The following is an 11781-nucleotide window of genomic DNA, read 5'->3' as shown; positions in this document are numbered from 1 at the left end:
AGAAGGGTGACCGGGGGGGGAGGGGGGGATGTTGTTGTGACTTCTAGGATTTAATTGGTGGAGCCTTTCATGTTACCGACAGTGGCATTAGACAACACAATGTATAGTTTTATTATACAAAAAACGAGCAAAATTTCTTTTACAGCTATTATCTGCCTTTGCAAGCAACATTTGATTCTAATTTCAGGAATTTTATAAGCATCTGCGATCAATATGGTCGACTGATTACTTAGAACATGATCAATAAAGGGGAAATGTGTTTAGTTCAACTGTGTTTTATTTTAAACATTAAAAACAATCGATCAATCCCATTCAACGCCAGTCTCTGTTGAGCCCCTTGTTAAAATAGTTCATTTCAAACTTTCCCACTCAACTGTCCACATTGCACATTGCTCAAATCACACTGCCCTAACCCCTTTGCAATGTTGTGCAATAACACTGAAAATGCAGCTTTTCATCCTTTATTTTCTCCTTCCTCTTTGTGCTCAAGCGAACGTGCTTTTCAGCGTTTCAAATTGATTACTATTATCCTGTTTCGTCTTATTTCATTATTTCAAACTCTCAGCCTGTTTTGATTGATCGACGATCGATGACAGTGAAGGCACTGAGTTTCACATGAGTGTTCAATTTACTTACACACCCGGTCGTCGTTTTTTCAAAGTGCGCAAAGAAAGTGCCCAAAATATGACATTAAATAAGTGGAAGAGGAAAAAAAACGACAATTATCTGCAGTTTGCTGTATTAAAACAAACGTAGCTATTTTTTATGATCAGACACAACAATGGGGTTCGGAAGGCAGTCAGCGATAGAACTAGCCGGAACGGTGCCGAAAGCCCGTGTCATTTCACCTAAACGTCAGCTTTGCCAGGCTTCGTGTAGGATCAATCCCCTTTTTTCCTAATCGGTGTCATCGGTGTCGTCGGAACAGCCTCGCAATGACACGCCTGGACCCTGGAGTGGCAGCAATCCCACATCAAACCAGCCGGCTGCTCGGTGCCGCGCCCTCGGTCCTCGGTTCTCCAACGCCAACGAAACGTTAACCGTTGTTGTTCAGTTCGTTGCTATTGTATCTCTGCGCACAATAGGGCACAATGGTGCCTTTTTGGCTTTTGCCTTGCCGAGGTGTGTGTGTGTGCCTTATGCAATAATGCCACGAACAGGCAAAAGGCGTGAGACACCTGGGATAATGAATGAGCTACCGGTAACAGGGGGCGAGTGATTAAGGGGTTGTGTAGGACGACCCTACCACATCCAGCCGTAGCAACCCATGGAGCCATAGCAACGGTGCGTACAGGAGAGAAAGGAGCCATTCTTTGGTGAATGGTGGAAAAATCTCAGACCAAAAGAGAGAGAGAGAGAGAGAGAGGGAGAAAGAAACAGAGAGAGCACATACACACAGAAAGCACTTTCTTCCCGGTTGCCCTAAGCCACAAAAGGCCACAATTTGGTGCGTGAAATTGTCCCACTTAGTCACGCCACTAGAATCTGTTGACTTTACGTGCCGTACGTTAATCGATGCCCTTGTTATCCTGGCTTATTGCTTCCCGCTCTGTACACAAGCTGCGCCACGCACGCAAGGATCGTTCTGCCGGCGCCGGGATGAGGTGTTTTCTTAACCGATTTGTTGGGAAGAGCACAGACGCACACACATAAACCGACAATTATGATGCGCAAAAACACGCACACTCTCTCGCACAGCTACGCACAGGCAGGCTTGCGCTCGACGGGGTAACAAGGAACAAAATCATGAAGGGGGCAACAATTAATGTAATCACACTGCAGCAGCCGCGGGAAATGGACGAGGCGAGCGAACGAACAATCCCGCCCCGAAATCTCGCAACCCGATTGCGTTAACTCAACGGTGGAAAACAAAATCCCAACATATCGGTTGAATGGTATGGGCGGGCTAGGAATTGTCGTTTCGTAGGAAAGAAAGCAATGGCGTTTCTGCCCCGAACAGGGCTTAATGTGTGGATTAATTATGCCTCATGGTAATTTATATGTATAGTACATGGGGTAAAGCAGTGTTTGCCCTTTCCTCATCCAGTTGGTTTGCGACAGTTTTTTTTTTTGCTTTTTCGAGCTCGTTACACATGGTTAATTGGCAGTTTAATGATTTAAACGTTTTTCTTTTCCCAATTTAAAACTCATAATTTTATACTTTTCCGTAAATTTTCGTATTGATTTCATTTTTTATTGTTTTCTTACATCTCTTAACATTTCTTACACGTGTTTAACGTTACTTAGCTTACTTTTGTATGGCTTTTTGTTATCATTTTCTTCGATTTGCTTTCCAGTGTGTACATCTCGTAGAAGTGCTCCATTTTTATCCTTTTTTTTTACTGAACAGTTTATTGCTTTTGTTGTATTTTCCCTCTTTTTTAATTTGGATTACTCTTTTTATATACAATTTGATAAGTAATTCTTTTCAACTGGTGTGACTAGCTCCCCGAAAATAGAAGGACAATAATTATTTCAAATAGAAACTTTCGTAATAATTGAACATTAATTAACATTCACGAAACTAAAATATCTTCAAATCAAACAAAAAAGGGTTGTTTAAAAAAATTCAACCCACAATTGATCACTTCTAACCCTTACTTGTTCATCAATTTAAGTAATCAGTGTGGTACATTTAATACCACCATCGCCACCTATTACACTTCACAGCACAATGCCGGAAGCTGCAGTTTGTGTGGCTTAAGTTTATTATTTAATCATTTCAATGCACTTAATGCCACAGCAATTAGCGTTGATTTAAAAACGGGGAAAATGATGTTCATTTTGAGTGAATTGTACACACCAGCAGCTTCGAACTCGGCAACGAACTCAGTATTTATCATCATGATGTACTTGTTCCTGTTGTTAATTGTGCAATTGCAACACAACACCAATAAGTCTGCACACACTTTAATTGAACTGAGGGATGCATTATTTCACTTCCTTTTCATCACCATCACAGAACCCCGCTCCCAACGAGAGAATGGGTTAGAGTTAATCGTTGCTATGTCACAAAACTACAATTAGTGTGAGAGACAGTGGAGTGCTTCTTCCGTCTCCCGATCACGTACTGTACATATTTTAGAATGTTTTCGGATTAACAACGAGAGCGACCGGGTGGGAGGCACTGTGCGGTGGGGCAGCAAGTGAACACACCCCCATACCCAACTGGAACCCCACTCCAATGCCTGCTGTTCCTGCACCACCAACACCACCACCACCTGTACCACTACTTTCGATGGAACTCTTTGAGGCACCCTCTGATGGTGCTGGTGCTGCTTGTAGCGCAGGTCCTGCTGGAAACGGAGGTTCCACCCTGTTGCTGGTTACTTCCGCGGATGGCACCACCTTCGAGAGGTGTTTGCTCAGCCCGAAACGCTCGAAACCGCCCGATTCCGCTAACCCAAGGTCAACCTTCCTCAGTTCCGCCTTTGGCCCAACCAGGTTCATCTTTTCCATCTGCTGGTGCTGCGATCGGATAGCGAATCGGTTCACATGCACCGGGATCGGTACAACGATCTTGTTCGCCGTTCCGGGTGTACCGGTGCCGGACCCACTGGCATTGCGATTGCCGAGACCGTGTGAATTGAGGCCCGCCTTGACCCGTTTCCACTTGGCACGACGGTTCTGGAACCAGATCTTGACCTACACCAGGAAGGAAATGAAAATTAAATTAAACGACAGGACTCAAAAGAATGCTCCATCAATCAATCGACTTACCTGCACCTCGCTCAGCTTCAAGCTGGTCGCGATCTGGCTACGCTCCGTAAGGCTGAGGTACTTTTTGGCATGAAACTCTCGCTCCAGCTCCAGCAACTGTTCCGATGTGAAGGCGGTTCGGCGGCGCCGGGATTTGGAGTTTTCCGCACCGCTGCCCGATTTACCCGCCCGCCCAGAGGAGGACGAGTTTTGTGTGCAATCGTCCTCGGAACAGGCGTCCGAGTCGCTGTCACCGAGATCTGCAAAAAGAGAGTAAGTAACACATTAGACTTAAGCTTAGAGATTAATCAATTTGGGAATTTATTGATTGTCTGGAAAAGTCAGTGAAGCGAAATCACTATATCGTGCTTGTCTTGCTTCATCTTATCTCCATCAAGAAAACATCTGGAGGAACTGTTCCCAAAGAAAGAGACGATAATGGTACATATAACTTTTTCGTAGTTTTTTGCAAATATTTGGATGAGTTCCCAAGTAACACTAACAAATTGTTGGTCTAATTGTGCCGCGTTTTGGCAAAATGTTTAAAATACACCATCATACAATAATGGTAAAATGAACATATATACCACACTTGGGATTATGAGTTTTCACGAGCAAAGAGAGTTAGTTAGGCTAGATGTAAATAATGAAACAAACCTGCTTTAGCCTATAAGAGAGTCTGTAAAACTCAAAAGATTAACTCGCACGTTTCAATACTAGTTTATCGACATACCGGCTGAGACGATGTGGAATGAAATAAATGATTTCTAATCTAAAATTTTAGGCATTTTATTATTTATCCTCTTTACTTGTTGTTTTTTTATTCATTTACAAATAGGAACAATGATACTTAGGCGCCTTTTCTAATGAATTTAAAAACTAATTGAAATAAATGAAGGTTTACGAACCGTAGATATTTAAGTACCCATAGTACTAAACCAATAAACCTGTAATATTTGTATATTCAGCACACACAAATACATTCATTTCAACGCAATGCTGCACAATAACAAAAAATACTAAATTTAATAGTGTTAAAGCAGGAACTAGTATTTAATGTTTAAAAAATAGACTTTATAAAGAATCTCAATTGGAGAGAGGATAGGACCATGACTTAGACCAGATATGTCAAACTGCCGGCCCCTGAGGGTTCTATATGCGTCCCGCGATAGGCTTTTTCGGGTTAACTAGTGGCCCACAAAAAAAAAACGAGTTTGACACATTTGGCTAAGACCATTAGTGTGATTCGAATCTAGATCAGGAGGTAAACGTAGTCGGGATATAAGCCCAGTACTGAGACTGTCATCATCAAAGTCAGAGACACCTTGGGGATGAACATTAAAAAGTTTAATATTTCCATAAAATTATACATGAACTACCACGCTATTACACGCTAATAAGTTAGGCTATAAACTGTTAACAAAGATGACCAAAAATACCGGTATCGGCTGTGATTTGCCTCCGAACGTTTAGGAATCGCTTCCGGAAAGTAGGTTCAACTGGCATTTTTCGAAGCGAACCGAAGTCAGCCTGATTCTGGGAGTCGGAACCACGCAGAATCGTCCCGGAGTCTTATGGTGTCAGAATCGACCGAAGTTGTTCGGAGTCATCCGCTGATTCTATTCACGCCGGAAGCGAATTTGAAGTAACCATTTGGAACCGTGAGTGCGCTCCAGAGGCCCATTACTAGTATTTTAATATTATTATTATTATTACTATTATTATCATTATTATTATTGTTATTATTATTATTATAATTACTATTATCATTATTATTATTATTATTATTGTTAGTATTATTTTTTATTCATTTATTTATTTTACAACAATCATCACAATCTAGTTGGCCTAGTAGAAGCATTCTAAATCGGTTTGTATCACAGACGGTCCGGTCCTCATGGGAATTGGACTACATTTCACGTGCATGATCTATTTCAAAATACCCTGTCTAAATTTAGTTTATTAATTTTATTGGGAGCATGGCACCTGCATGTTACATTCGCACCCTTTAAAATACACATCCTCATACAGTTTGAAATCACCACCGTTGATCACTTAGCAAAACAAACCATCTTGATAGCTCTGCTGCGGTTAAGAAAGACACCCTCCTGCTGCGAGCGTAAGAAACAGTAATCCCACCAATTTGTACCCATGCTTGAACTCTAATCTGTGCGTGAAAAATCATTGCCCATTTCCGACCAAACAAACGTCCACCCCTGAAGCAGTTGCTTCCCCCTTCACATACCACTTACAAAATATCGCTTCCCTATCTCGCAGCTTCCCTCCCTCTACCCACACACTCAACTCTACAAAAAAACGACACCACAACAGTCACCGGACTGCCAAATGACTCACGGCATCACAAACTCACGGGATGCCACACAAGAAAAGCGCCACTTTTCATTACCGCCTACAATGAAAGTCAATTTAGGCCGCAGGCTCAACGCAACAACAACGACGGGACAGAGAGACTTACTTTGCGGTCGCGTGTGTGCGCTTGGTAATCAAATCATAATTCCTTCCCGCCGAGATTTGCCACGTGATCGAACGGTGGCTAAAAAATAGGGGCCCCAGGAAAGAAGGCCAGCAAGAAATGGCAGGACAGACTGGGGGGGGGGAGGGATGCGGTTGAACAGTTTGTAAATTATTCATAATCTGTTTAAGTGAATATTATCGCCCTCCTTCCGGTGGCGAGGGATGCGAGCGTAAGGACGATGGACCGATGGACGGTTGGTTGGCTGGCTGGCTGGCTGGTGGGAGGTTTTCCGGAACAGTACATGACAGCTGCTGCTGGGACATTTTCCCTTCGTTTATACGCACGTTAAAATTGCTATTAAGAGCATAGCAAATGAAGCAGAGCAAGAGGGTAAGGAGGCGTAAAATGTCAGTTGTTCGTACAATTTATCCGATAGCAAGATGGTTAAAGGATCTCGACAGCTCGCGGTCGATCGAGTACCTTGGAAGGACATTGTGCTTCAGATTACAAATACTATGAAATTCAGTGTATTTTACTGTCAAATAACGTGTAATGCCCGTAAAGTTTAATTTTTGCTAAAAGTGTCTTTTTTAGAGTTATAAGTTGTCATTACTTTGGTCATATGAGCTAAAGACTCTATCAACCAAAAAAAATTATTTAGGTTTAAAATTGGCTAATTGTATGCTAAGCAATTTACAATAAACCCTTAAAATCTGGATTGAAATGCTTAACATATAAAACCAGAATAGGATTTCAAATTATCGTTTACGCTCTGTATCGTATTCACAAGTTGACTTCGTTCACAAATTGCTCGTAAATCGTAATGTGTCTAAATGTGATTGTATGAACAATTTTTAATTAGACTTCTTTGATATTATTCATATCAGTTTTACAAAACTAATACTAACCAAAACAGTCATTTTTCATGATTTTATGATATCCTGAGAAGATAAGTAACCCTTATCGCTAATGAAAACTAGGATTAGGATCACGAATGAGGTACGTATGCCGCCATAATCTTAGCTATACCTTGTTTGTCGTCTAATCATGGTGTTTATGGAAAATTTTGAACCAACAATAGTACAATATGATAATCTTTAATTATAAAATAAAAAACTATATTGAAGCTTGAAACATGTACAGGGTTTCCATATTATTTTGGAAGTTTTCCGAAAAGTTTTGAATATTTTCCATTGTATGATGCATTGGATTTTTGGATCATTTATATGCTATAGGTTGACCAATCAATCGTGGGAACGATCCAAAAATATACGAGAAACGGTGAATAAATCGTATATGAAGTTCAAAAATTACGAGAAACCAACCAAAAACAATCATGGGAAATCTTGTATCCATCAAAAGGCATCAAAAGATTAAGACTAGCTTGAGAATTGGCCAAGATACTTGCAAATGACTAGCGAAAATGTTGTGTGTGCCATCAATTTAGTGATCCTGACTGTTCTTGCTTATGGTGTTGAGCTGGCTTGTGAAGCCTCCTTAGAAGCGAACTAACCGAGATTGTTAAAGATAAATCTGAGATTGTTATCACTTGTAGATCACTTCTTTTAAAGCAGTTGGATACCATTAGACGCAGACACGTCTGCTCCTCTTAACGCCGGACGTGATTCTATTTACATCCTGGGTGCACACATATACACAAACGGGACTTCTTTCCTTACACACTACTCTACAAAATCTTAAAAAAAACAATACCACATACACTCGAAGATGCGATTATTAATATATATTGTTAAAGAAATGTCTTATTACATTCGAGAAATTAATTTAATGTGAATACAAAATTTTAACTCCCTTTTTTTCAATTTAACAACTATTCTTTCATTAAAATACGGCTCCGAAATAAATAATAAGTAACACGTTTAGGGCGTCATTATCCTTACTTGGGCGACTGATATACCTAATATCGCCTATTCAACTAATTGATTGAACACCAAATCGCTAACTAATCTGTGATATTGGTTGACCCATCACCCGAACCTACTTGGTTTAGCTACGACTTCACGCACAGAATTAACGGCAATTAAAAGCCATTCGACGGTCCCGTAGTTTCAGTCCTCAACTCGAACGACTCATTCAGGTGCATGGTAATGAATTAAATCTCGAAAGCCTCACAAGCTAGCATGTCCGTTACCTTCATTGCGCTGAATTAAACATACAAAATATCCTTTAAAATAATTAGTCAGATAACATCACCCTTTAAGTGTGATTTAATTCAGTGAGGTGATATCGCCCTTTGATCAATTAAATCTACCCGCTTCTACATCCTAAGGAGCACATCGCTAACAACTATCTTCCGACAGTAAAATAGAACCACCCTTCTTTAAAGTGACGATTGCACCAAATCAAATTAAATCATGACAAATCACATTCGATTGAATCACAGCAACCAGCAACAACAACCCCTTTCCCTGTCGATACTTTCCTCTCGAGAGGCACTCCAAGGAAAAGAAAAACCGCATTTCTGCCGACTCACTCGACCCATCATTAATAACTTACCGGTCGTTTTGCCGCATCCGGACGGTGAAAGTGTCAGACTAATGTCATCGCTGTATGCCGACCCGTCCGCGCTCTCGCCCCCGTCCTCGAGGGTCGGGCGTGTTCGCTCCTCATCCTCCGGCCCACCGTCACTGCCCGGGTCAATCGTTTCGTCCGGCGACTGCGGTTGGTGATGGAGTTGGCCATTCCCGGTGCCAGGATTCACGCCATTCGGTTCCAACGCTGCTCCAGTAGTAGTATATCCTGTGCCCGGTGAGGACGGTGTGAGGTAGCGCGGCTGTTGCTGCTGCTGTTGCTGCTGTTGCTGCTGGTGATGGTAGACAGCGTACACCTTCGACAGCAGATCCACCTCGGTTGGGAACAATTTATCGCCACTTCGAGCACCCCTCGGACTGGACGGTCTCGTCGGTAGGACACCACCACCACCCGACGGCTGTTCGGCCGCTGGGTACGTCCCCGGGCAGGGTTCGATCCCCCCCGGGTGCGATTTATTTCCTCCACTCGAGTGGTGGTGAAACAGAAGGGAGGACAATTTTTCATTCGCTGCCTGGGACAGATAGCGCCCAGCAGTCGGCAGCCCCGTACTCCACGGATGATACAGTGGTGGAAAGGAGCTGAAAGAAAGCATAGCCGCACTGTAGCCGGCGGCAGCAGCCGCAGCTAGATAGTGTTGCTGCTGCTGCTGCTGTTGTGATGTCTCCAGCAGGAGACCACCGTAACCGGGTGGGACGTTTGGTCCTGCTGCCGGCGGTGAACACGACCCATGATGATCGCCGGGATCGATCTCGGGTGAGGAGGATCCAGCGCCCACGCTACGCCGACGTTTGACCGCGATGAGGTTCTCTATGCTGAAGGAGGAACTGGGCAGGGGGCGGGAAAACTTGACGTCCGTCACACCACACACCACCGACCCGACCGGTGCCGGCTGGACGGTGGAGAGTTTATCCATGATTTCAGTGCCGCTTTAAACCCGTTTAAATCCTTGATCACCGCGGCATAGGTAATGGGAAGTGTCACTCACACACCACCACATACACTGCACAGGAAATGGATGAAACTATAGGGAAAATACGCACAAACACACACACACACACACACTCTGCACAGCACACGATCATACGCAACACGCTCTGCGCCACACGCAATCGGACGACCCTTTGCGGAGGGAACTTTTCGACTGACTGACTCGCTGGCGGGCTGACTGTTGCTGTTGCAGCGGACGCTGCTTGGCTGTGGCTTGCTATTCGTATTCATATATATTCGTTTCCTTTCCGCTACCATCGGCATCGTATGCGGCATGGTGTTGTACCGTTTCTTTCTCGATCCAGCTCGGTTAGCGAATTAGAAGGACACTCCTCCATTGTGAGCAGGATAATGCGGTATGGATTCGTTGGTTTTTTTTTTTTTGTACATACACCGCAGCAAAGACACACTCTTAGCGATGGTGGTTGTTAGTGGGATTTGAACAAAGTACACTTAATACATAACGACTTCATCTAAATGACCTTCGATTGTCGATTGTTCTGGCGAGCCCAAAGTGTGAACGTTTGTGTTTGTGGCCCAGGGAAAGGAGTGGGTTTATTAAAGCATTCCTGCAAACATGTCGTATTGGGCAGAATAATGAAATAATTATAAAAGAAACAGTTGGATTGAGAGTGACTTTCTTTTATGAATTGAAGGAGGCAGAAGACAATCGATAGTTGTGATGAAGTGTATTTAATGATTTTTGAAGGAAAGAATGGCAATTTTCTCTATTTTTGATGAATCAGATGAACATTCGGTTGCCCAAAAACGATCTACCATGCTTCCCTTTTTGCTACGATGCTGATGATATTAATTTAGTGAAATATAAATAATAGATAGAGTTTAATTTAGTATTTAGAATTTAATGTTATTTAGTAAAATTTAAGCTTTACCACCAATAATATCACGATGGAGCATACCTAATATTCGTTTGCCCAAAATCACCTACACTTTTCCTTATTTTGGTCTTAAATATAAATTCTATTATATTAAATTGTCTCTCAATTAAACTATTAAAACATCGCATGAATAATTTAAACCGTTAAAGAATATTGTGTATCAAACAGGTACTGAATAAGTGTTACATGTAAACATGATTGCGTTTTCTACATTAATAATAAATTTGATTATATTTTTTTAAAAAGCCTCATCAAACGATTGACTTGAAGCCTGCCAATCGTTTATTGCAAAGAAATTTTATTTTACATTTTAATTTATAAAAAACATTTTAAAATCCACCGCTAAGAATACTAAAAATAGTACTAAAAATGTGTAGAATTATGAACAATTATTAAACCAGAATGACTTGAACTAAATTGAATTTTAAATTCATGGTCGAAACAAAACCTTTGAATAGTATGTTTAATTATTCAAAAAATAAAATTAAAATAAAATTCATTATAAAGTCAAATAAATGCCTCTCCTAACCAAAATACTTAAACATTTTCATTCATGGATGTTGAGCAATCTTTAGGTCCGTTTATTTGTACTGTAACCAGATAAATAAATATTTCACACACACACAACAAAACACCACTCCCGGTATGTCTCCAGCAGCTCCACCATTGTCTGTGCTGTGCAAATATAATTTTTTTTTTTTTTTTGTGCCATACCCACCTCACGAACTGCCAGCTAACGAGCGAGCAATAAAAATGACTTTTTAATTGCTAGACAATTTCGGTCCTGGCTACAACATTGTAGTGACCTGCCAAGGAAGCGGAATTGTTCGACACACAATGCCAGCCGCGCTTAGCACTAATTTGTTGCTGACAGTAAACAGCGCGAGCAAAACGGGGCCGCAATTTCACTTCTGCGGGCGAGGATTGTGGAAAAGTCGTAGGAAATGCATTCACTACTGCCGCAATCCAACGCAGTAGCCTACGCCTACTTCACGCAAATACGCACGCACGCGCGTTTCCGCACTACCAGACGTAGGGACCGACCGTTAGGTGGCGCTGTTTCGAGGGAAAGCTGTGCAACGTACCGTATGCTTTGTCCTTCTTGGTGCATAGTGCAGGTGCGCGTAGATGGAGTTGAAAAAAGGGGCGGAGCAATACTTCGTATTA

General features: G+C 42.0%; 1 protein-coding gene across 1 annotated transcript; it reads right to left on the bottom strand.

Annotated features, from left to right (window-relative positions):
- Positions 1–2186: 2186 nt before the first annotated feature.
- LOC120897668 (homeobox protein unplugged) lies at positions 2187–9852 on the bottom strand. Its single transcript, XM_040302690.1, has 3 exons — positions 8693–9852; positions 3721–3959; positions 2187–3645 (listed from the first exon to the last, which is right to left on the bottom strand). Exons 1-3 carry the CDS (start codon positions 9639–9641, stop codon positions 3082–3084), a joined length of 1752 nt encoding a protein of 583 aa, XP_040158624.1. The 5' UTR covers positions 9642–9852; the 3' UTR covers positions 2187–3081.
- Between the last annotated feature and the right edge of the window lie 1929 nt (positions 9853–11781).

This window comes from Anopheles arabiensis, chromosome 2 (genome assembly GCF_016920715.1).
Source record: "Anopheles arabiensis isolate DONGOLA chromosome 2, AaraD3, whole genome shotgun sequence".
Taxonomy (NCBI): domain Eukaryota; kingdom Metazoa; phylum Arthropoda; class Insecta; order Diptera; family Culicidae; genus Anopheles; species Anopheles arabiensis.
Note: the sequence above shows the minus strand (reverse complement) of the source record. Positions and strands in the feature narration are given on the sequence as shown.

What these genes read in the sequence shown, in the direction of transcription:
- LOC120897668 (XM_040302690.1), bottom strand. Translation starts at nt 9,641, where the DNA reads ATGGATAAACTCTCCACCGTCCAGCCGGCACCGGTCGGGTCGGTGGTG. An exon ending in CGGATGCGGCAAAACGACCG is followed by an intron (nt 3,960 to 8,692) that starts GTAAGTTATTAA and finishes CTCTTTTTGCAG; the next exon opens with ATCTCGGTGACAGCGACTCG. An exon ending in TGAAGCTGAGCGAGGTGCAG is followed by an intron (nt 3,646 to 3,720) that starts GTAAGTCGATTG and finishes TTCCTGGTGTAG; the next exon opens with GTCAAGATCTGGTTCCAGAA.